This window comes from Mastomys coucha, unplaced genomic scaffold, assembly GCF_008632895.1.
Source record: "Mastomys coucha isolate ucsf_1 unplaced genomic scaffold, UCSF_Mcou_1 pScaffold16, whole genome shotgun sequence".
Taxonomy (NCBI): domain Eukaryota; kingdom Metazoa; phylum Chordata; class Mammalia; order Rodentia; family Muridae; genus Mastomys; species Mastomys coucha.
The window spans coordinates 81,550,971-81,577,055 of NW_022196898.1; the positions used below are offsets into that span (position 1 = coordinate 81,550,971).

Here is a 26,085-nt window from a genome sequence, read left to right on the forward strand (position 1 = left end):
CATGATTCTCTTTTACTGAGTCTCTCTCAGCCCCACCAGGAAGATCATTTAAAAGCACGCGACCGGGAGGTGAAACTGAGAGCCTTCCCGCACCACACAGGACCTCCCCTCTGTGTCTGGCACGGCTCTTCCCTGCTCAGCCAGGGAACCCAGACAAGTTTATTTACACACCCCCCCGCCCAGCGTGCACAAACACACCCGCAGAGAGCGAGGGCGCGAGGGGCGGGAACGCCCTCTCTTCCATCCCTTCCAAACAATTATCAGCCAGAGGGGGGAAAAGAAAAAGCAAATCCTCCGCCGCGCCGGGGGCTGGCGGGGCGGCGGGCGAGCCGGGAAACGTGGCCGCGCCGGCGAGCTGGGGATTTGTGAAAAGGAGCGCTGGCCCGCGTGCGCCTCTTGTTCCCCGTGTAATTTGCAGCCAATCATCGGGAGGTGTCCGCGCCCTGCGTCCTGCTCACCTCGGCGCCTCGGCCCGCCCCCGCCCCCGGCTCCGCACCGCCTCCCTCGCCTTTCTCCGCGCTCCCCTCCCCCAGCCACCGCACACACGCACACACACAAACAGAGCGAGGGGGGGGGGAGGGTGAGAAAGAGAGAGAGAGCTAGAGAGAGAGAGAGAGAGAGACTCCCCGGCTCCCTCCCTCCCTCCCTCGCACACAGCGACTGGAGACGGACCGGGAGCAACGCGCTGGGAAGAGCAGAGACCACCGACAACAGCCCCGCGCTCTCCCACACACGCTCACACTCGGCGCTTTCCTCTCCACCCCCACCTCCTCCTCCTTCCACCCCCTCCACTAACACCATCTCCTCCTCCTCTCTGCAACAAGAAAAAAAAGCCATTTACAGGTATTCTTTTTTCATCCGCATATTTATTTACCCCACCCCCCCCCATTCCCAACAGTTTGTTTACAAGTATTAAAGTTGTAATTGGGAGCTGCCAAGACACATCTGGATTTGTGTTTCTTTGTGTTAGGGGGTGATGTGCAACTAATTAAAGGCAGACTGGCAACGTCTGCAAATTCTAAGGCTCCCCAAATAAAAAGAGACTGGTAAGTGATTGTTCTTTCTCTTCCTCTGGCTCCCCCCACCCCCCCTTTCTCTCTTAAATGTTTGCTGTCCGGTGGGATTGTAAAAGTAGATTAATGCTGGTCTCCAGCAATAAAAACCGTGACTGTATTAATTAATTAATTAATCTGCATCGGCCCCTCCTCCTGAATGTTAAATATGACCTTTGATCTCCATGTCTCTGGTAGATCAGACATACAGTATTAGGCATGTACAGTCACATTGTTCAGAGGCAAAGCAGGATCATGAAGTATGGATGTTTAATTTAGCTTTGGCATTAGAACTATAGTTATTGGTGTGTGTTTTATTTTGTTGCTAAAAAAAAAAAAAAAGCCAAACAATAGCTGTGGCTTAGGTGCCTTTTTTCAAGCTCCAGGGATGCATTGATTAAACAATAATGACCTGATGCTGGGCACAGTCATTTTCTACAGTTTCTGGTGGCATTGAACCTAGAGGAGGGAAGGGGGGAGGGGGGGAGCAATTGGAGAAGCAAGGACAGCTTGTTTGGAAACACCATGCTAAGACTCTGAAAAAAGGGGATATTAAATCCCTTCTTTATTTGGAACAAGGTCAAAAGACTAAAATGTTAGTGTCCCTCCACTCAGTGGGATGATACCCATTGCATGGTTGGCGGAACTAGTTTCTAGTGACTAGCAGGTATTATGATCTTGCATCTTCAATGTGATTCTCAGAAACTGAAGCTGTGTGTGTATTTTTACTGTGTCTTTCTCCCAAACCCTGCCAAGTGTCAGGAGTATTTAGCTAGGGGGCTTGGGGGCACCTTTGTATTGTCACCAGGCCTCAGAAGGGAGCAGTTTTCCCTAATGCGAAACCACAGAGGTGGCTCCTGAGTGATTAGGGACTTGCTGTGATTGAAGGAGGCCTGCTAGCTTCTAATCCAGCCGGAGGGAGGTTCCTTATCTTGATTTACTTTGCCTAATAGGGATTTGTTTACATAAACCCATATTTTTTAGGGTGCCTCATCAGTAGACCTTGAAGTTTTCCGAATTTGGTGTTTGGACATAGTGGTTCATTAATCTAATTATAAGCATAATTACTATAATTGATATGCATTTGAAGCTCTGAAATTTTGAGACAGAGACTACTAGGCCCTCAGTTTTAATTCCCTGAACTCCACCTTCCACACCAATCTCTAGGCTTCAAAAGATGCCAGAGAAAGGTACTCTGGTAAAATAAAAGAAAAAAAAAGAAAGAAAGAAAAAAAAGAAAAAGAAAAAAAGGGAAACAAAGAAACTGTTTTTGTAAGGTGAATATATATTTTCTATCTTTGCTTTAATTCTTAAAAGGCTATGATATACCTCTCACCTGTAATAAACAAGCAAAGTCCCTCTTCCTAAAGGTTAATGATGGCCTGTAAGCAGAGAGAGAGAAATGCAAATACCCAGTTAGCATTAAACTTTCCTCTTAAAAAATAGCAAAAGGGGAAAAAAATCATATTAATGTTTCTTTGGATAAACATCACCTGAAGGGAATCTCCCTTCTCTTTATGCAAAAATCAGTGCTGGTGAATGATTTTTTTTTAAAAACTCCCCTGCTTTCCTCTTTTCTTGGGAATACACAGCAATCTGCATTAGAAATGATTGGGAGTACTCTTGTAGGAACAGTAGACACTTAGTTCTGAGCCTGGGACATTGCTTGTATTTGAGATCTATCTATATATTTATACCTATCAATCCATTCATCCATCTACCTACCTACCTATATCCAATCTTTCTTTCTCTCCTCCCTTTTTAAAACGAGTAATACACCACCTTCTTGCCCCTGCCACCAAATGGCTTGTACAATTGAGACCTGTCCTTGGTCCATTGAATTAAGACCCTAACAGAGCCAGCTGTGCTGGGATTCAAACTAATGACAGCAGACACAGAAGGACACTGTGGCAGCTGGTAGTTCTTTTTTTTTTTTATCCCTGTCTCTTTGGTTCAGATTGTATGTGGGCAGTCTCGTAGCTCTCAGTTGTATTGTGTTTGCTTACAGTTTATGCTCGGATGTATTGTAGACTTTCTCAGTACTTCATTTGCTAATTTCCGGTTCGTTTTCCTCATAGGGCCATTGCTGTTTCTACTTTACAGCATTTGCATGCTCAGGCAGCACTTGTTCACACATTTCATAATGTTTAAATGCCCTCTGCTTATAGGTAGTATCGCCCTCCCACCCCTGATTTGCATGTCTTTAGCACTCCAATTGCCCTTTTCCCTCGGCATTTGTCACCCCCGTCTTTCCTCTTTCCCTGGGTACTCTAGCTATTAATACATTTTTTTCTCAGGAGGGTTACAAGAATAGGGGGGAGAGGGGAGGAGCTGTGTGGTGTGCTGCGGGGAGGAAGGGAGGGAGCGGGGCTTGGGAGTGTTGGGGGGGGCAGGGGGTCACGTCTTGATGATTGTTATGCAAACGACCCGACTGGAGAACGTGGGAGCTTTTCTGTGGTGTCTGCGGTGGGGTAGCGAGGGCGGCTGTTTATTTATTTTTAATTTTTCTCCTCGTGCAGCTCGTTGGAATGACTTTCTTTATTTTAGTTGTAACAGTTGGAGGATAATGCAAAGGAAGACGCTGCCTGGAAATTCACCGTCTGTGGACATGCGCCCCAGAGAGGACTAGAGCAGCCCTCACCTTGCTCTCCCAACCCGGATCCCACTTTCCTGCACGGCCCGGCCCGTACCCCGACCCCACCATCACCCGCTTCCCTCCCCCCCACCTCTCCCCCTTTCCCACCCAGGTGTCGGACCAGGCGGTCCCCACTTCCACCCTGCACCCCTTCTTTCCCCCCTGCACCATGAACACCAATGTCTGCGTGGAGCCCGGGCCGAGCCCGGAGGCCCCGGGCTTGCCCAAGGAAAGCCACCTGCCCGAGGGGGCCCTGAACAGCCTTGTGGATTACAACTCGGAGATGGAGCGTTACCGCTCCTTTGCCACCTCCTTCTACAAGACCAACGGGGGCGCCTTCCCGCAGGCAGCCAAGATCGCGCGCATCACCACCCCCATCTTCCCTAGCAGCGCCGCCGCCGCCGCGGCCGCCGCGCGCATCGGCATGTCCCCGTGGAACTGCGACAACGCGGCCACCGCCGCCGCCACCGCGATGCTCTGGGGCAGCGGGGGCGGCGGCGGAGGCGGTGGGGGCGGGGGTGGGGGCGGCGGGGCCGGCAGGAAATCCTCCTCGGCCGCCGCCTCCTCCTCCGCCTCCTCCTCGGCGATCCTCCCCGCCGCCGGCGGTGGCGGTGGCGGCGGCGGCGGTGGCAGCGGTGGAGCTGGCGGCGGCGGCGGCGGCAGGACCAGCATGCACCACCGGAACGACTCCCAGCGGCTGGGGAAGGCTGGCTGTCCGCCAGAGCCGTCGTTGCAAATGGCAAATACTAATTTCCTCTCCACCTTATCCCCCGAACACTGCAGACCTTTGGCGGGGGAATGCATGAACAAGCTCAAATGCGGCGCTGCTGAAGCAGAGATAATGAATCTCCCCGAGCGGGTGGGGACTTTTTCTGCTATCCCGGCTTTAGGGGGCATCTCATTACCTCCAGGGGTCATCGTCATGACAGCCCTTCACTCCCCCGCCGCAGCCTCAGCAGCCGTCACAGACAGTGCGTTTCAAATTGCCAATCTGGCAGACTGCCCGCAGAATCATTCCTCCTCCTCCTCGTCCTCCTCGGGGGGAGCTGGCGGAGCCAACCCGGCCAAGAAGAAGAGGAAAAGGTGTGGGGTCTGCGTGCCCTGCAAGAGGCTCATCAACTGTGGCGTCTGCAGCAGTTGCAGGAACCGCAAAACGGGACACCAGATCTGCAAATTTAGAAAATGTGAAGAGCTAAAGAAAAAACCTGGCACTTCGCTAGAGGTCAGAGGAGATGATTTCTTGTTTCCCAGTCTTGCCGCCCCCTCCCTCCTCACTCCCCTGCCCTCTCCCCCACAGGGTTTCTTGTCTGGATTCAAGACGCAGCATCCCCTTTTCTGAAGCTTCTTGCAGGTTGAAACATACTGACATAGGTGGTTTGCAGAGGACACGGCCTCTATACCACCCTCTGAGCCTCACTTCACTCGGAACCGCCCTTCAGCTAGAGTGCCCCTCCTTTTTCTATCTCTGGAAAAAAATGCATTTGGTCTAAGAATCTGAAGTTTTGCATCTGAGTATGCTTAATATTTTCCCTTGCTGTTATAAACTGTTTCATCAGGAAAACCCCAAAACAAAAAGCTCTACCCAAAATATTGAACATATTTATCATTCATATATACATATATATGGACTTACTAAAGGCCCAGACATAACACTACACATGTGGAACACAACTTACAGTATATGCATACATATGTGTATATACCATCTTTTTGTGTGTGTGTGTGTGTATGTGTGTGTGTGTGTATGTGGGTATGCATGTGTGTTGAAATGCCTGAATTCAAAGGGGTTTTTTTTTATCCTCTTCGAGAATAATCTTCTCTTGAGCCTAACAGAATGTTTTTGTTTCCTGTTTTAGTTTTTGCCTTCCTGATAATTTTTGAGCCAGCAGAGTATAGAGAGCTGATAGTTACCAGCCATTTTTGAGATGTGACTTTGAATAAAATGATATTTACTTGTGTAGCTAATGGGGAACTCATTTTTAAAATAATTTATGTAGTTCCAGGAAAACTGTTGTTTTTTGTTGTTGTTTTAGATTTTATATTTCCCTTAGGTTCAGTATCTGACAAAGTAACCATTTTGTGGTTGTAAAATTACTCTAAGCATAGGAAGGTTGTGGTTGGTGCCATGTTTGGTAAAGATAGTTTGCTTTTCCTAGAGGTCTTTAAAACAGACATCATTCATTAAAATAATGGTAACATTAGGCTTTTAATTGCATTTCAAATTAAGATTGATGTATGTGATGGACATTTTATATGGTAGCCTAATGGAAACACAGGAGGAAAAATGCAAAATTACAGGTATATTGTTTTGGTGGCTTTCAGAAAGGAAATATGGACAGGCAATCACAGCCTATGATGTAATCTAGAGAGGAAAGAAGCTGGTTAGCTGCTTGTGCAAATGTGAGACAGGGCATTGGATTTAGGGTTAGGGAAGGTTCTGGGGACTAGACTGTATGTTGAGAGTGGCTGTCACAATCTGTCCTGAGGAATACTTACTTGCACATTCTTTTAAAAATCAGGAACATGGCCTAGGGATGCTTTCTTTGAATCACTGAGAATTGGAGACTTAACAGAATAAACATAAAAGTTAAAGATCTTGCTACCTTGCTTGTGTTTTGACTACGAAGAAGATGGATCATCTTGGTACAAATCAAGGCCAAGGGACTGGGATTTCCAAAGTTAGAAGCATAGAGACTACAGTTCCATCACCACATTGCATGTATTCCTCCTGATAAAGAAACCAGGTCTTCTTGGGAACTTTAATTGTATCGCAGAATACTTCATTGTTCTTCCTGTGGGCAACTCTGGCCAAGCAAAGATATCAGCAGCTACAGTGCAGGTGTATGTATTCTCTCAGATGGAAAATCATCATCATCATCATCATCATCATAATAACAATAATAATAATAATAATAATAATAACAACTTTTGAACTCTCTGTTGGGGTGTAATTCACTATAACTTCTTCTGGTCTGGAAGACCATGGGAAATTAAAATGTAGCTTTTGATGTGGAGGTTTCCTATGAATGCCTAGCGAACAGGATAGTATGGCTTCTGTTTTCTCTTTGAAAAGTAGTCTGTAGAGTTATAGTTTTGGCATTGTATATAGTACACCACTGGCATTGTTACACCTCAGCTTTAGCTATAGTCACGGGTGCCACCTGTACCCCCTTGTAGGGGATGCAGTGGAGAGGAGAACTGAGTGATACCCATCTAGTCAGTCAGTAACCACTCCAGAGGAGTTTGCTATGAGTTCAAATAGTCTTTCAGCCATGTTTCTAGGCTGGTGTGTTCATTTAAACTGGCTTCATATATTTCTTCTCTGTCTCTCTTTTAATGATTTCCTTAAAACTTTTCAAAATTTTTGTTTATAGTTCCAAGCCTCATACAATCATTTTTGTCTCTGAAAATGAGCATGCACAGAACGTTGTAGTCCTGCAGAAGGTGGGGAGTGAGTGAGAGGATGCATGTTCCCCACTGCTGGTGCTTTCCTGAGTTCTTTCTACCTACCAGGGCATGGTTACAGTTCAGGGCCATGATAACTCATGAAATACTACTCGGCAGAACAAAAGAAAAAAAGTTTTCTAACTTGTCTGAGTGCCTATCCAGGTCCTGAATAAAACAATTGCAGTGTGACGATCTCAAACCCACATGGACCCTAAGGCTACACTTGTAGCAAACTTACTTTATGTATAACTTCCAGGGTTGCAGATCTTAAACAATTGGCCCAAAGCTGAAAAGTTGCCCTGCTGATCTCCTTTTCTGTCTCTAATTTGGTCCATCCTTATCTCAAGAGATGTTTTTGAGACTGGCTGGACTCTTGTCTGAAGTCCAGGAGTTGGATTTCAGCCATAATCTGAGTAGCTAATACTTCTGGCTTTAGCTTTTAGACACATGAGTAGTTTACATCGGCATACTACTATCAACTCATTTTACTCAGCACTCCAAACCTATGTGCCCACCTTCCCTTTAACCTGTTCTTATCTCAGAGACCAGAGGCATAGTCAGATTGCTTTTAGGCTGTGTAAACCAAGATTAAGAAAGATGCACAGGGATGTGCTGGGAATTGTGCCCATATTCTCTTGAGCCCCCTTTCCTAGCCTACCTTTAAATGTGGCCTTCGCCTGCTTAGTCTCATTTTAAGAGCAACTCATGTTTATAAAATCCACTCCATGTTGACATTCAGTATGGCAATACCCAGCGACACCCATGGAACAGTGTGTGCTCTCTGTTCTGGGTGCTGTGTATTTGCATATGTCATTGCCCCTTCATCAATCACTACATTAACAAATAACCACTAATTGTTAAAAGCAGTTGATACAAATTTGTTGTGCTCCTGTGGGACAGAACTTACTTTTAAGAACGTATGTCCTTAATTAACATTTTGTTCTTAGATGTATTTAAAATATGACCATGTAGGAGATTATTATGATATTAAGTTAATGCTTGTGTCTCTAGCAGAGGTAATCCTTCAGATTGTATATACACAACCATTATTTTTTTTCCCCGATACAAAGATTTAACTTTTTAAAATATCACGATCTAATGTAACTCAAGGGAAAAAGTCCCATGGGCAAGCCCGGCCTCTTAGTCCCTGAACATTGTTCAGGTGACATGATTGATCTCTGTGGGACAGCATTAGAGACCACACAGATCTGGCTTCTCTCCCATTAGTTGATTTATGGAATTGCATTAGTGAAGCTCTGCCTCTGGGAGGTTTCCCTGCCCCCACACCTGCTCTCTTCCCTGCCACAACTTTACAGAGAAGAGATGGGAATATTGGAGAAAAAAAAAGAAACAGTAAAAAGAGTGCTTATGTTTTTCTTTCTCTTTTCTCTCACTTAAAAAATAGGAAGTGTGTCGATGCACCAGCCTCCAATAATGTTTCCAGAAGCTAGCTTGAGATTCTAAAGGATTTGATTTAAAAAAAAAATTCTGATATCAAGTGAAGCCAGATAACTTGATTTGGAAAAGTGTTTTAGAAGTGGAGAGAGATGCTACATATACTTTTTAAGTTCTAAGGGCCCCCAACCAATGGCAGTTGTGAAATTCTGGACAAAGCATTGTGTCTATAATTTGTGCAGAATGATGGTTGCCTGCTAAGAAAATTAATTTGTAGCCCACATCTAAAGTAGATGTGTCACTATCCAGTTCATAGCTGTAGAAAAATAGCAAATAACTGAACACTTCGAAAGGTTTTTGAAGTTTAATGGGTTGTTAAAAAAAGTATATATGCATAGATGAGATATAATAAATCTTGCATATTTTAAGTTGAAACCTTATCAGTTTGTCATTTCATGTTGTAATTTCAAATTGGGTTTTCAGTTTAGCAATTAAAACATTTTAGTAGGACATTTAAAAAATTTATTTATTCACTTTACAACCCAATATCAGCCCTTCCTCTCCTCCCAGCCCCCCAGAAGCCCTCTCCACATTTCACTTTCCCCTTCTCTCTTTGTGGGTGAAGCTCCCTTCTGGGTGGTCACTTCTCCACCCCCTGCTCATTAAGTCCCTGGGGGACTAGGCATATTCTCTCCCTCTATAGGAGGGAAATGTTTTTCAATAAACTCCACATAAACTGAAACTTTTTTTGTCATATTAGAATGTAACAAAGTGATAATCTAGCGGGAAGACCCAGAGTCTATAAACAATAAGGGAAAGAGCTCAGAAAAGTTTGGTCACAGATATAAGGCAATTTCATCATGAAGACACTGAACTACCTGATGAGCCGCTCTGCCCATCACTAGATTCAGTCCAAAGGAGTGGATGTTGATTTAATATGCACCTGAGCTCAAGTTGTACATAATAAATCCATACAACTCCATCTGTTAGTTAAAAATATAGTTGCTCATGAAAGTAAGATATATTTTTTGCTTCTTAAATGAAACTGATAGTCTCATCCATCTATATAGCATGGAAAAATCTAACCAGTATTTTATGTGGCAATTAGAAGTAGTGAAATAAAATTGAAAAGTAATCTATGTACCAAATATAGGATATTTATTTGAAACTTAGATATCATCAAACAAAAGACAAGCCAAAGACAAGACAAAATTCAGAAAGACAATGAGAAAAAATTAAAAACCATTAAACTTGCCAGACAGTGGTGGCACATGCCTTTAATCCCAGGACTTGGGAGGCAGAGGCAGGCAGATTTCTGAGTTTGAGGCCAGCCTAGTCTACAGAGTGAGATCCAGGACAGCCAGGGCTACACAGAGAAACCCTGTCTCGAAGAAACAAAACAAAAAAACAAAAACAAAAACAAAAATTAAACTTTAGGCTCCAGCTTAATTGGATACAGGTATTTGGAGAAGAAGGGGATGTTTATTTAGCGATGAAGGTCATAAAAGTTTTTCTTTGGGATGGAATGTCAGGGTTTCACAGAGTCAGACTTAGAGACTGATGTAGAGTGTTTGGCAAAATGATCTGTGAGACTGGATTTAAAAGCTCTGCACAGAAGATAGAGAGGGCACCATATTTTCTCCAAGTACATTTTCCACCATATTGGAAACTGGACACAGTAACTACCGTGAGCCCTGAAACCTTCATTTTGTATATGGAGTTAAACATTTACTTATTTTAATACTTCCTAGGATTAGGATCAAATGTATTTTGAAGAAGTCACAGGTCCTCTGAAGACCTATTATATGATCTGAATATATATTTCACCTTTACCAGAAAACAATTTACTTCAATATTGCATTGAAAAACTTTAATAATATGGTGTCCTATCCAGTGCATTTCACATAAGCCAGGTGCGTTTCAATTTTTACATTATACAAAATACTAAAAAAGTCCTGATTAAGACATACAGCAATATCTAGGTAAAGTAATAAGTTGAAATTAGCATGTATTAAAATATTAAAATTTTCTCCTATTGATAAATTAATTTATGAAAGCAGAAGTGAACTCAGAACACTTTGTACAGGGTGGTGTTTGGAAGTGGGTTTCTTGGACACTGGGAAAGACATTAGATGGTCTGGATGGAAGAAGCAGAGGAGTCTGGAAGCCTAGTGAGGCTGAAAGTGCTGTGGGTATATGTGTGCATAATTTTGTTCCTTCAGCTCCACTTCACTGGTTATGCCTATCTTATATTTATTATTTGGCATTGCTCTGGTATCCTTGGGAGTTCCATAGTACTCGTGGAGGGGAATGGCAGTGATTTTATACACTGATACAAGATACACAAGTCGTATCTTGTTCTATCCTTTGCAAAGACACCTGCCCAAAGACTGAGTTATTCTGCTGGGTCACTGAAAACCCTCCCTCCAGCCAGCAGTGTGTTTTCTGTTTTCTATTGAGTTATGCTGTGTCACACTTCACATGTGACAGATATTTAATAATGTCGAGTACTTAGCTCTGCGGGGGTTGGAGGGATCCTAGCAGGCTTGTTAGCTCTAAGTTAAAGCATTATAAGGAGTTTTTTTTTTTTCTTTGTGAAATTTACAGCCCGTGTCTTAGTCTCCTTTAGGAGCTTGAGAATACATAAATAGGTCTGAGCTCAAGCTTGCTGGCTCTTCTCCCCATTTTTCTTAGTATCTATCACAACTGTTTTCATGCAATTTCCTCCTAGTGGCAAAACAGTTACTTTTTCATGTAAGTCATATTCATCTTGTATTTATTTCATGTAAAATCAAATATAAATTATATTCAGGAAATAATATACTAGTTTCTTGGCCTGCCTGCCTGCCTTTCTTCTCTCTGTCTCTCTCTGTCTCTTTCTTTCTTTCCCATTTTCTTTCTTCTTCATTTTTAGTTAAAAAGGTGCATCAGGGCCATGTTGTCACATAGAGAATCTATGAAAAAGCATCCCCTATCTCATGCAATGCTTAAGATATTAGACGAGAGACTTCTTCTCTATGTGACTTAGTTCAGGAGACTCAATGTGAGGAAAAGGCTAAATGCTTTCTATAAATACCAGCTAGAGAAAACATTTAGTGTTGGAAAATTGAAATGTATATATTAGTAAACATTCCTTAGGTAGACGATACAGGCATCCGTTTAGTATAGATGTGAGACAGTCAAAGATGATTTTTGAGGAAAAAGTGTGAGGCCCTTAAAGAAGTGGGATTCAAACTACAGAAGTGTTTCATCTTTTTGAGTTAAAAAATATTAGGATGCTAAACACTATCTAGAAGGACATTTGTCAAGATGGAACCTGGATCACTTCATCCTTCCAGAAGTTTGAAAGTGTGCAGATGGGAAAACAGGACAAAAGGAAACTTTCAGTTTCATGCTGAGTGAATTCTTAATTGGTGAGGGGGGGGGAAGCGGGTGGGGGAGCGCTCGGTCTGTGTCCCAGCTGAGGTTATTTTGACGTATACCTTGGAAACACTTGGTAGTACAATTCCAGAGTACAGCTAAAACACTTCCAGGATTAGTAGAAAACTAGGTCCCATTTGAGTCTTATCTACATGTGATTTATATCTTAGAGGGCAGTCTAAGAAGTTGCTGAAAGTGTTGAACAGGGAGAAAACTCTGCTGAAAGTGCTAATCCTTGCTCAGCATAGCAGACCATAACTGGATGATTGATAGAAGCATCCGAGGGATAGAGATCAAGTCGGATGAGGAGAGACCGTGGCAGGTGACTGTAGAGCAAGAAGAGTGATGGGCAGTTCTGTGGATTTCAGCAAATCTGGCAAATTCTGAAAAAGATGTATTTTCTCTAAAGCTTCCTAAAGTCGATGGTGCTGAAATAACTTTCTTTAAGGAAGAAAACCACCGAAGTGCAACTCAGTGGAACTGGTGGTAATTAGTGATGGTACATCAGTGGTTAAGAAATTATTGTGCTGGGAAATGACTATACTGTGGAAATGATTCTATAGGCTAAGTGATGATTTTGATGGAGTCTAAATAAGGGAAAGGATCCAGTATGAGGCATAGGTTGGTGAAAAGTCAGTTGCAAAACTTTTATTAAGTCTTAAGTCTGCATTTTACTTTTAGATCACAGAAAACAAAATAGAGAGTGCTGCCTTGTTTCCGTACCCAAAGAAATACGTTTTCTATCTGCTGCCAGGCTGCATGGTGTAGCGTTGGGAATCATTTTGCATGTGGCTTCTCTCTGGGTTCCCCTTCTGGGTGTCTCTTCACATGAATATGGATTTGAATATGATGTGGAGTTCAGTTGAGATTGATGCTGAGTTTTTCAGGCTGCTGATGAGAGGTTGTTAGACTAATACAGGGCTAGTATACAAGAGGTCCATGAAATCATTGCATTGGCTTCTCCAGAGGACACGAGAAAGTGGAATAAAGTAGGACAGAGAAGAAAATATGTGGATGTACCACAGGCAAGTACTGCTGCTAAGTGATGGTTTTCCTGCTTTAGGTGTGTGTGTAAAATGTGAAGTCATTGGCTACTTTCAAATAAACCTTGGAAAATGTTAGCAATAGCAATAACACAACTGAACACGTCTATAGCGAGGAGGGAAATTATATTTGAACATTTTTTTTTTAGTAAGATGAGTAAAATGTACATGTTCTATAAGCAGCATGTCTCGCTTCTAAGATAGGCTTCTGCCGGTGTGGTGCATTCATAGAGCTGGTAAGAGTGTGATAAAACACTTGGTAAACTAGGCTCAGCTAAGGCAGGAGCTGCTACTTTCTAATGATTAAATGCAACTTCAGTAGACACATGGATATGTTACATACAGCTACAGTGTATCCAGTTTGAAGGAAACACGTTCCCTTCTTTCCAACAGTACCTCTATGATTCTCTAACTCAAGGTCTTAGTCCTTTATCCAAGGTTCTTAGTTACTTCTTCTTATGTTCAATTGCCATCTAAGAAATGAAATAATTATAAATTGGAGAATTGACCATTTTTAGACAACTCAAGAAGCAACTGCACCCTTGCGGACAAGGTTCACCTTAGTTTTGTCCTCCATACTGGATAAGGGACACAGGGACGTGGTAACTGCAGTGCTACTGTGTGTGGTGCTTCTTGTCATATTAAGATTTTTTGCTGTATTTTGAGGTATATGTTATAGGCTCTGAATTAGAAGAAACACAGGATGTACAGAGGAGGGAGCACATGCAGGCTACAGGATGCTGCAGACTGGGAAAGCATTGAGCTCTAGGTCACTCTTGAGTCTGCTCAAATCAGAAATGAATAGCAGTTGTTAATGTCTTACAGTCTGTGCGATGTAAGATGTCTCAGATGGATCTGGGATCAGGCCCACTAGAACCAGTCAGACTTCTTTACCTTCACTCACCACAATGGCAAAATTAGTTCCAGGGAGATGAGCTAAGCTTAGCTTTTCCTTGCCTTTGCTGAATTCTCTCCAGCCTTCCCTCTCTCTCTTCTCCTTTCCTTTCTTTTCCTGTTTCAATTTTCTCTTTAAGGATGAAATTCAGCTATTCAGTTAGAAATACAGGAAGGCCAAGGTGAGAAGATGAATCCTCAAAATTAACTAATGATAGTGTTTAGCTAAACTTGGTTACTTATAAACAACCAAGCAATCAAAGATATGACCATAACTTTAAGGTAGTCATAAGAAAAGTTTCTGGAAGAATATTGAATTGAGCATATGGAAAAGATTGCAGAACAACGGTGAAAAGATCATTGCTCACTATGCATTATAAACCCATCCTATGGCTAAAACAATAGCATTGTTGTTTTATTTTAAGAGACTATGTTTGCACAAATATGTAGAAAATCCCATGAAAATTTCCTGAGGGTGAATTTGAACCTTATAGACTGGAGCATTGTGGGATGCGGTGATCCTCTGATGTCAAGGGAGTGGAATCCTTCATATGCGTATCATCTTAGTGTAAGAGAACCCAAATATACTCTCAGTGATTGAGGGTGTGTGTAAAACAAAAAGTTTAATTAAATTAATTGTTGCTTTCAGAGTTTTTTTTATTTTAAAAATACTAAGGAAGACAAAGAGGTCAATGAAAAATTGTGAACATTCCTTGTATTGGCAATTCTAAGTTGAAAGCAACGCAAGGGAGATGGGGCAAAGAGAAAGGAGAGAGTGTTGGGAGGTACAGCTGTTCCTCGGAGCAGGGTTCAAGCCAAGCAATGTGCGTTGCTGATGATATCTAATTAATGGAACTACTTAGAAAAATGTTCTCTAAATTTCTCTGGTCAATTTAGGAGCATAAAGCCCTTAGGGGGTTCTGGGCTGGGTCTCTCTCAGTGGCTGAGTGTTACCAGAGGACATGTTGAACAATTTACAAGTCAGTGACCTGGATCAAAAGAAGATGACACCTTTATATAATATCAATTTTTTTCTCCAGTCTCCATGTCTATAGGAATGAGAACTACCAGAAGTAAGACCGATTATGGATCATAATTGTAACTGCTGGGTTTTATTTTAATAAAATTAAAGTCTATTCAAGTCTAGCTTTGAGAAGTACTATAAGTAATCTTCAGTTTTCTCATGGTTGCGTAAATATCTCTTCTTGTGTTCAATAAAAGAGTGGTAAACTTGATAGAAACTCACGGTTGTAGCAAAGTTTATCCCAAGTTTCAAAATTATTAAACAACTTAATCATTTTAGTAGCTATTTTCACCTAGAGACAATATTGCAGACAGGAATTAGCAAGGCAGCATCAGGGAGAGATTGAATTATAAATATTTAGAGGAAGAGACAGAGACAGAGACAGGGGAAGAGAGAGGGATAGAGCAGAAATATACTCAGATCCTAAAGCTGGATATATTTATATGTACCTATACTCTGATACAAGCTTGCAGATATATAAATAACATTCGGTACATTTAAATTATTAACAGTTTAGCTTATATTTCATTAACCTAATTTTTAAATATTTATTTTTGTGATACATAGCTTTATGTAGCCCAGGTTGCCTCACTGTAGCTTGAGATCACCTTGCTCCTCTTGGCTGTACTTCCAAAGTCCCGAGATGACAGGTGCACACCACCATGGCCAGTAAATTTTACAGTTTCAGTCTCAATGTTACTCTTATACTCCTGTTTACACATCAGATTAAAACTATCATATGGAATCATTTTTGTAAAATACTCTTGAAAACTGTGGGTCACTGAAAAAAATTTCTTATTTCTCTATAGCCTGTTGCTACTGTTATCAGAGTGACTTTCTTTTTCTGTCCAAGAACATTTTAATTACTAAAATAGTCATATATGTCACAAAAATGAGCTTACTCATCTGATGGGCTGTTGTGGTTTCAAGTATTTTTTTAACCACATGTAACTATATGTAGCATGTATCAAGATTCATGTCTAAAAAAGTTGTTTGCATTAGATATTAGGGACAGAAAGTACACGTGCTTTGGGTTCATGGTGTCCATGTGTCATTTTTTCTTCCCTCTGACTCCATCTCTCCCCAAGTATACATCTTAGCCTCGTTTCCCTAACTGGCTCTACCTCAACATACACTTATTTCCCTTGTAGTGTGGTTTATAAGTGTGTCCTCCTGTTTACAGTTAGGTGTGCCTACTACGTCTTACCATCTTGGTGATGGTAGTGAGGGTGGTATGGTAGAGAGAATAACAGGAGCCACTGCCGACCAACAGAGAACAGAGCCTGAAAATGTTCTAGCTAGCCCTTCACCATCAATCAGAGGAACCCGAGTGTCACTTTATAATGTCAGATGTCATTAGAAGCCAGGAAGGGGGAACGCACCTTCCAGTCACTGGTTCTGTATTTAGTATGTGTCCTCCTTTAGATATTACCAGTCTGTGGTAATACTATACTTATTTTTACTTACATCTAAATATTGATCAAAATAAGGCTTCCTTATGTCAAATAGTTATCTGCTAAAGGAATCAATTATGGGGGAAATGCATCTGATATGTTGTGCATTACATATATGTATATGTATGCATATGTATATGTATACAACAGGTATATTGACAAGCCTGAAGAAGAGAGAGAGGTGTATTTTAAAACTAGAGAGGTGGGGGGAGTGACAAACCCAGCACTCTGCAAGCTGAGGAAGTTTTAGGCCAGACTGGACATCTGACTTAAAAATACTAAACAAAAAGGAAAAAAGTGTTAGAAAGTAAAGTCATACTCATATTCGTATGTTTACTAGGAGTTATTTTTTACTCTAGGGTTATTTTTATGTATTAGCTGTACATTCCAAGGCATCACATTAGTCATTGGTCATAAACTCACAGTTTTCTCATACCTACAGGGTATGCTCTAGCTGGACTCCTTAGTGGCCTAGTAGTAGACTATGCTGCTTACAGTACAACATTTAAAAATGAAGTGTAAAAAAAATTTTTAACAAAATCTGCTTCCCTTTGCTGGATATCACTTTAAACTATAATTAACTATTTAAAGATTTTATTTATGTGTAAACATATTTAAGGTGTCTGTGCATGGTATTGTGCATGCAAAATCCATGGCATTGTGCATGCCCCACCTCTACAAGTAGATTTTGAAACTCACTAGGGAGAAACAACATGTTTAATGGTATCTTAATATTTTATAAATCACATCAGAAAAAAAAAGGAATTTTTCATTATCAAGAATCCTTTTGATTTTTGTTTACTCAAAAAAAGAAAATCCTAAAGTTGAGAGACTTTTTTTTAAAACTGTAAAAAGCCACAATCAAATGCTAACAGACAATAATGAGGGTCTATCACTTTTTGCCTTATTCATTTATATAATTTACACTGCAGGTTCTCAGAGATTCATTGACATCTTTAAATTGTAGTACTAATATGTAGGTTTAAATGTAGCAAGGATTTCAAAATTCAAGGCTTAAATCATCCCTGAGTCTAATTTAGTGGCATTCACAGGAAAGTGACATCCCGGAAAGTCTCCAAGGCTTCATTGGCTCTGCACACCCTGAAATTGCACTGACATTGGCTGGAAAACATTTTTTCCCATCACTGTATAAAAATCAAAAACTGATTTGATGATGCGGGTTCCCTTCATTGTCAGTAATAACATGGAACTTTAATTTTTAATCAATGAAAGAATACTGTTATTCTCAAATTCTAATTCTTTGAAATCATTGTGTTAGATCCACCTGCTTCACAGTAAAAATTTTGAAGGCCCCGGGTGATTGATGGAAATCTGTTTTAGAAAGTAATGCTAACAGAAATTAGCAACGTATTTATCATTCTCAGTCAAAAATTCTAATGCCACCTTCGTTATCTCAATTTAGAAATCCATGCATTCGATTTGTTTTTTGGCATTTCGGTGTAGTGTGGTTTCAAAGTGTGTCCTTCGGTTTACACTAGCTAGGTTTGAGTTTTACATCTTAACCATCTTGGTGATGGTAGTGGGGGTGACGCCAGCGGAGCAGATTGGAAGACTTTGGTCTTTGAAACCTCAGGAGTAACTTCATTAAAATATTTCACTGTAGCAAATGCTGCCACATTCCCATTTCTCTGCAGTATCTATTGACCTAAATGACCACACTCCACACCCTCATTTGTCCAGTGTTTAGATGCTCCACTTCCTGATATCAGGAGGTGAATTTTCCTTAAGCTGCACATGCTTCCAACAGTAACGTGCAGATGAACGTTTGACCCGAAGACATGTAACAACGCTCACTTGATGAGTGCCAAAAATGAGAAACCTTTTTGGAATCTCAGAGCAGAGCTTGGGGCTTCTGCCTTACTTGAGGCTGTTTTGTTTGTTGTTCCTTACTGAGCTGGCAAAAATTGATACTGTAATCCATTTTGCCAGAGACTATTTACTGTAAGTTTTTGGGTAAAAGTAAAATGCCATTTTTTCTTTCTTTCTTCCTTTCTGTTTTTTCTTTCTTTCTTTTTTTGGTTTTTGGTTTTTGGTTTTTTTGTTTGTTTGTTTTTGAGACAGTGTTTCTCTGCATAGCCCTGGCTGTCCTGGAACTCACTCTGTAGATCAAGTTGGCCTCGAACTCATTAATCTGCCTACCTCTCCCTCCCAAGTGCTGGGATTAAAGACATGTGCCATCACTGCCAGGCTGAAGGTCATTTTCTATTCGAAGAATTTTTTTTTTCAGCATGCTTGATAGCAGTGTCAGGAAGAGGAACAGTGGGATGGGGTTGGGACATATAGCTTTCTCCGCAAGCCTTGTGGGAGCCAGGCTGCCTTAAACAATTCCTCAATATTCTTGGTTACTTCCCATCCTATTTTCTTCCAAGGGAATCTGGTCTTCCTGTCACTCAGGGTAACTATTCCCTGTAAGCATCCCTGAGATCCAGGAAGTCACAGTAATCTTAGCAGGAGTGTGATTCTCCAGCTGAGACTCCCAATTTATCTAACTTGGAGGTGTCTGCTGAGAGCATCTAATCCCCTGTGTGGATGTGCTGGGCCTCCAAACAATTTACAGCGGTCCTCTTACAAAGATGACCTCCTTATTGACAAAGTCAGAAGATGTGTGTCCAAATTTGTGCAGACTAATCAGAAACCTGTGATTTAACCCAGTACTTCTATGAAAACAGTTGCTTCTAGCTGCTTGACTGCAAATCCCTCAGCCTCACCCTCAAATGAATTTCTGGCAAGCCTAATGAAAGCTGGGTAGAAAGTAAGTTTTGTGTAGCCTCTAGGACTCTAGAATTCTAAAGAGTTTTTGCTCTCCTTTTAATCCTTAAATGAGACTGAGAGGTTAATTATAAGTTTCCAGTAAATATTGGATAATTTGTACTAATTATTGCACTGGTGGCTTTCCTAACGGTTCTCATGTGGTTTAGGTGATTTCTTAAGTAACCTTTTTATTTACTTATTTTTTTTAAGTTTTATGACTTCAAAGATCTTAATGCAAAGAAAAGCCATTTTAAAAATTTCTCTGCTTACCTTCTCTATTCCCCTGCCTGGGGTACTTTCTGACATCAGTACAGGGTACAGTTACATCACAAAACAGCTTCATGGGGATGCTATTCTGTGTCAGGGCACATCACTATCTATCGAAATCTCTGCTTTGATTCCCTCATGTCTCTTGTGTGATGGATTCTTAGTGTTAGCATTTAAAAACCTCGCTTTCACTAAATACTGCAAATCACATGGAATAGCAGAATGAGGATCAGGAAGAACAAAGTTAGAAAATAGATTCAAAAGCATATCTAAGGCATAAGGAGTTCATCTCATTTAAGGAACGTACTCTGTATTTTTTCTGTTTACCTTCATAAACATATCTGTGTATCAAGATACATGACTGCATAAGTCTATATTTATAAACTTGTTTCCAGTTGGCATCCGGGAGTAAGTTGGCATCTTTGTCATACATATACACACAAATGTGCATATGTATGACTGTATATGCACATGTTTATTTTTCATATGTGAATCTGAGTGTAGATATATAATTGCATGGATAGACTTGGATCTAATGTATCTTGTTAAAAATGACTACATTTATGTAAATAAACTTACTTATATAGAATTTATTCTTAGTTGGCATCAGAAAGCAAGGTGGCATCTGGTAGAACATTTCAGTTTTCATTTCCTGTTTTTGCATGTGTGTGCCTGTGCTCACGGCATGCATTTGTGTGTGCATGCACGTGTGTGTGCACATACACCTATGTGCGTATGTGTGTTTGTTCATGTGTGTGCACATGCTTGTGAGTGCTTGTTTGTAAATATGGATATTAGGATGGGTGTGTTCCTTATTGCTTTATATAGTTCTTTCAGTAATGACTAAGTAAATGTAACTAGAATTATAGTTATTACATTTAGTATTCAAAAGTTAAATTTAGAAAGGAGTTAAGGACTTTTTCACAAACAAAACTGAATGATGAAGGTCCAGTATGCACAGTGAGCTGGAAAGAACAAAGATGATTAACTCATCAGTAAGAGAAGTCAAAACTGAGCAAAATAGGTGCTTATTTTATTGAGAGTGGTAGACCTTTTTGTGCTTTGTGAAGGTACAATTTAATTTTTTTGTGTATGCGTGCAAATTTGAATTATGTAACTTATAGTAAATTAATTTGTCTTAATATTTGAAGTTTATGGATGTTTTTGAGGGCAGATTTTAAAAATGTTAAGGCTAATAGTGCAAATGAAATCTACCTTCCAAAACAGTTATTTTATTCATTTAAATTTCTTTATTTTAACAATAAGGTCCAGGTCCAAGACAAAGAAAGGCACTTGAAATGCAATAACACACACACAAGCACATGGGAACGACATTCTCAAAAGAGAGAAGTTGAAACTCTGACTTTAGATAACGTAGTAGGTTAATACAGAATTTTATTTTCGATCAACATTGTTATGAAAAGAAAATGGCAACCGAATTACTTATGTATGAGAAAGTAAGTCAAAGCCAACTTCAGTCATTAGAGCATTTTGTAATATAATTTGTAGCATATTTTTTTCATGTGCACTCTAATAGGAAATTCAAGTGTTATGAACATTCTCTTAAGAAATATATTAGTATAGAACATATATAATAAATCTTACTATGTTTTAATATATATCTTAAGAGTATGTACACACACACACAAAGTGTGTGTCTGGATGGTTGGCAACATTAATTTAGCATATAAGTTTGCTACCATAAAGAAATGCTTTAGTCAGCTCTGACATTAACCTTACACAGCTTGCATATGTATGTGTGTACTGCAACTTTGTATATGAAACTTTAGGTTACTGTCAGGTGACATGCTCATTAGTGTAATGGGAAGAATAATTCAGTCATAGTCACGTTGGCTGCATAAAAGACTTATGAGTATCATATTGAAGATTGCACGCATAGCTGGTTATGATCTTTTACAATTTAAAAGAGAGATAAATGAAGATCATGAAAGATCTATCTCTTATATCTTGATATGATTATGCCATCTATGTTTAGACACAAAGATGATCAATTTAAAGTGACATGGGTTTCTTATGAGGCATCCTCAGAATTTACATACAGGTACCAGTTGCTCTTCCCATTGGTTAATACCTTGAACGTTCTTTAATTGCTACACATATCCCAGAATGTATTTCATGTATTTTAAGTATATAATGTGTTTTAGTCACTAGGATCAGCCAATTAGTACTAAACTGAATAGTTTAATTTTCATATTTTAAGATTGTGCATTTCCTTGTTTATTACATGTTGCTGTATGTCCTTATGTTCTGTATGGTTGACTAAAACTATTGCTGAAGTGTAAAGGAGAAAAATCTAATTTTATATTGACATAGAAAGAAAGCTTAACCTGTTTTCTTGCTCTTTTTTTATAGAGAACACCTGTTCCCAGCGCTGAAGCATTCCGATGGTTCTTTTAAAGCTGTAGTGTATCTTATTTTCAAGGCATTTGGGAATGAAGGGCAAACTAATGTCTTGTTTTAAGAAACCGCTTAGTCCACCATTGAAGAAATTATCCAGAAATTATTTTCATTTTATGTATAGGGATTTCTTCAAAAAAATCAAAAAACAAGAGGAAAAGAAAACAACAACAAAAAAAGACATAAAAATAACTGGGAAGTTTGGGGAATTGGCCAGTTTATTTACTTTCAATACACTGATTCTTCCTTTGATGTATTTAGCTATACTAGTGAAGTTGTTGTCTATTTTGAAAGTGGCTGTAAAAAACAAAAAAATAAGTTTGGGTAACCCCCGACTGTAAAATCATGTATCTTTGCAAAGTACATATCTATACTTCATTTTCAAATATATGTGTCTCGGTACTGTAAACTGTACAGATAGCAGCTTGTATTTTGTGTGTTTAGACACAAGGAGACAATCAGGTCTGAGCGTCTGTGGAGATTAACAGTTTGTACACAACAGATATGGTTCTGCAAGTTACAGATCTGGAGCAATAAATTTTAGCTTTAACTATTTTTGGCCAGTTGTTTTTAGAAGCAGAAACAACACCGGTGGTTTTCATGCATCTTTCTGGAGAGACTTGTTGGCTGGTGTCTCAAGACTAAAAGATAATGCGGCATCCAGCAATGACCTTCAGTTGTGTTGATAGAAGAGGGAAAGCTACAATGAAGGTTTCAATTAATCTTTTGAGCACTATATTAGAGTAGTGGTTATGCACTTGCATTGCTTACAAACGAGCTGTACAGAGGGTATACCCCCAGATATTTAGTGTAGTTGACTTGTTTGGGTTGTACTGGAAGGGGAGTACGCTGAATGGTTGGAAAATGCAGAAACAGTTGTATCTTTTTTTTTCCCAATTGAAAGTGTTTTCTAGGCTAACGTTATCAGATCATAGAAAGAGAAATTCAAGCCTGACACCACTTTTTTTTTTCCTAGCCATACATAGTTTTTTTTTGTTGTTTGTTTTAAGCTTTTTTAATTTTTTGTTTATTATTTTGCTTTGGGGAAGGGTAAGAAAAACAAAAAAACAGAAGAGTATTCAAAATGTTTTAATTCCCTGTATGACACGGGATGGGTAGGTTTAAAACAACGCTCAAATGCGTCGAAGCCTACTTTAAAGCATAAGGGGCTTATTTTCAAGTTCAAAATAATCAAGCACATTCGTTAAAAGGAGGCTTTTTTGTTTGTTTCTTTATCTTCCTTTCCTTAGTCTCTCAGTTGGACCAGTATTCTTCCCCAGTCTCTCATGGAACACCCACTGCTTTCCTTCCCTTTCTTACCACTGGAAGCTTTCTTTTCATGAAGCAAGGCCACAGTGTGAGGAATTTCATAAAAACAAGACAGCCCATCCCCCAACCCCCAGGATGCTTTATTGAACCAGAGCTGCCTCACCCTGTAAGATTTGGTTTTCCTTGACCGACCGGCATGCATCTCAAACGATGCCCATCCTAATAAGACAAACACTTTCATTGATTTATTTTAAAAACTAGCCTAAGAGAATCAGTTTCAGGAATACAACGTAGTTTAGGAAAGACACATAGAATAACCAAGTTGCCATGTTACTTACCTCTTTGTTCTTTGTGCGGGTCAGACAGGTTAGCCAGATGAATCAGAAGGGAAAAAACAGGAGAGTGCAGTGTAAGGCAGCGAGGACTCTAGAGTCTAAAGGGCTTCAAAGGCTGGCAGGGGAGTATTTTTAAAATCTCATTTTAGATTTGAATGGGAAGAGGGATGACATTTTTTTTCTCCTAAAGGCAGGTCAAGTATACCATCATTGGTCACCTGGATGAGAGCATAGTAGGTTTGTACGATGCCAGGGTAAGGTGCCAGGGAGGAATGTTGCCTAGCTAGCATACCAGTGCTTAGTCCGCAGTATGGTCAAGCAGCCTTTGTGAGGAAAATGCATTATGTAGTACACCCGCCTATGCTTAAAGAGAGGGATGAAATCATCAGAAGGTAAAATGGGCTGCATTACTTTTGAAATAGCTTTCTCCTCTGTTTGTATTCCTTAGAGTGTTTGTAGCTATAATTTCTTTCTGTTTCTTCTGTAGGACCAATGAGAGGTCTATGAGTTCTTTATTTCTTTATTGTCCCACTGTCTGTCTGTCTGTGTGTGTCTCTCTCTCTTTATAGTTTTCATTTTACTTTAGTCTTATTTTGGACAATTTGTTAGTGAACTATGAGTACGTGAAAATTTATTTTCACACTTGAATGGGGCGCTTCCCTTGCTTTTGTTAAGAAAAAAATGATTATAAATGAAACAACCTTCCTTTCAGACTGTATTAGGCACACAGTAATGACCTCATACCAGTGTATGGAAAGTCAAAAACTCAAGGTGGTATTGCATGTCTTGATGTGTTTTTCTGTTTGTTTGGTTTTTGGCTTTTGGTTTAAGACAATGAATTTGTGTATTGTAAATGTGTTTTTTTCACATGGCCGTTCATTTATTTTTAGTGAAAGGAATCTGTTTGTTATCATGATGAATAGTGTGACCTTTTTTCTTTAATATTTTCTTACATTTTCATATTGACACTGATTGCTCTTATGCCACACACTTCTTATGTTTTCCCTTAAACTCAATTTACAAAATGTAGGGTAATGGTGAAGAAATGACCCTTCTAGATTACCTCTACTTTTCTTTTTCAAGCATCTATGTACCGACAACTTGTAGCCTTAGGGCAGTGAAGGTGTGTGTGTGCATTTTCTTTATTCCAAAACTGTAAATGAAACATAACTTTTAACAGCTGCTCATTGTGTGTCTCATTTTCCATATCAAGGAAATTTAGAATTTAGCAATCAGATTGTAGGTTGTATGTATACAACTTAAAAATGACATTCCAGATGTTGCTAAAGCTGCTAGAGAAGCCCACATACACAAGAGTCCAGTCTTCAGCGGATGCCATTCCCGGCAGTGCTTGAGGGGAGTGCAGGAGACCATGTGGGCCATTGGCACATAGTGTGTTCAGCAGATGGCCCTTAGCACTCCAGAATACTATAATGCAGACAAGTCTTAATTGACCTTCAGACTAAAGTGACTTTCTGTTGGACTCCTCTTATCCTCATACAAACAGAGGCACACTCAGAATGTAGTACTGACTCCATCCATGTTACATAAATAGTAAACATCTTCCCCTAATGTATAGATATGCAAAATGCCTTCTGGTGGCTTAACCCTAAACCTTCCATTTCCTACTAAGCAATCACAGGGACTGAGAGACAATGGGCTTGTTATGAATTAATATTAAGTTATCATGAAAGGAATGGAATGTTCCATCCTTTGTCAGAACCCCTGGCATGGCTGTTCAATTAGAGCTAAAGCACAGAAAGCCTTTAAGCTGATAGTATCAGTAATCAAAGAATGAAAAGAGAGACACAGTTAAGGGAAGGCACGATTCAGGGTCAAATATGTTGAGCAGAAAGCTGTAGTGGGTCTTTGATCATGGTGAGATTCATAGCGATATCAAACAGTTGGTTCTCATGTAACAGCTAAATGTTTCAGATTTTATTTTTATTAAATTTGGCATTTCACACTGAGATCTGTATTCCTAGCGAGTAGAACACAGCTACTGTGTTCAGAGGGATTCCGTTCCACAATTGACAAATAGATATTTCAGGACATGGGCCACCAAGTGTACTCCGTTCCCAGTGTCCTCCCGTTCTGAACTGTGCAGTTATCGGTTACATTTTCTAATAGATATTTGTGTAAAAGTGTATGTAAGCTTGTGCAGTTATTTTAAAAAGCAGTTTTGGAAAACAGTGTATTTATTAAAAAAAATCACTTATGGGGCATGTACAAAACTGTAAAAAAAAAAAATTAAAAATCACTTCAATTTGCCCAGTAAAGTTGTTTTTGTGAAATTTCTGTGTTGTTAAATAAAGGACTTTAGTATTCAAAGTATCTCCATTTTTCCATGACAAAATTTTATTTGTGGAATTTCAATTAATAAACACAGTTCTGAAAATCTAATATTGTTTATGATGTAAAGGTTTTTATCTTTCATAAAATATGCTATTATTCTTTTTGTTCATCCATATTTATCACCCATATCTATTTATCTATCAATCTGTCTATATCTCTGTCTCTATCTATCTATCCATCTATCATCTCTATATATAATTTATATAAAGAAGAAAATATGACACTTCGGATTTTTTTTCTTGAAAACTTTAAAAGACTTTCTAAGTTGAAGACAAACAAATGAGCCTGGGCTTTGTCTCCTCCTT

General features: G+C 39.8%; 1 protein-coding gene across 7 annotated transcripts; it reads left to right on the forward strand.

Annotated features, from left to right (window-relative positions):
* The first annotated feature begins 275 nt into the window (after positions 1 to 275).
* Cxxc4 (CXXC finger protein 4) lies at positions 276 to 25,828 on the forward strand. 7 transcript variants are annotated; one of them, XM_031375584.1, is made up of 4 exons: positions 281 to 843; positions 971 to 1,046; positions 3,600 to 4,909; positions 21,777 to 25,828. In XM_031375584.1, the coding sequence occupies exons 3-4, from the start codon at positions 3,857 to 3,859 to the stop codon at positions 21,819 to 21,821; spliced, it is 1,098 nt and encodes a 365-aa protein (XP_031231444.1). In that variant the 5' UTR covers positions 281 to 843; positions 971 to 1,046; positions 3,600 to 3,856; the 3' UTR covers positions 21,822 to 25,828. The 7 variants fall into 7 exon arrangements, with proteins under 7 accessions (XP_031231441.1, XP_031231438.1, XP_031231444.1 ...); XM_031375578.1 differs by lacking the exon at positions 21,777 to 25,828 and having other exon boundaries at positions 279 to 843; positions 3,600 to 8,964; XM_031375581.1 differs by lacking the exons at positions 971 to 1,046; positions 21,777 to 25,828 and having other exon boundaries at positions 276 to 843; positions 3,572 to 8,964.
* The last annotated feature ends 257 nt before the right edge of the window (positions 25,829 to 26,085 follow it).

What these genes read in the sequence shown, in the direction of transcription:
- Cxxc4 (XM_031375581.1), top strand. Translation starts at nt 3,857, where the DNA reads ATGAACACCAATGTCTGCGTGGAGCCCGGGCCGAGCCCGGAGGCCCCG.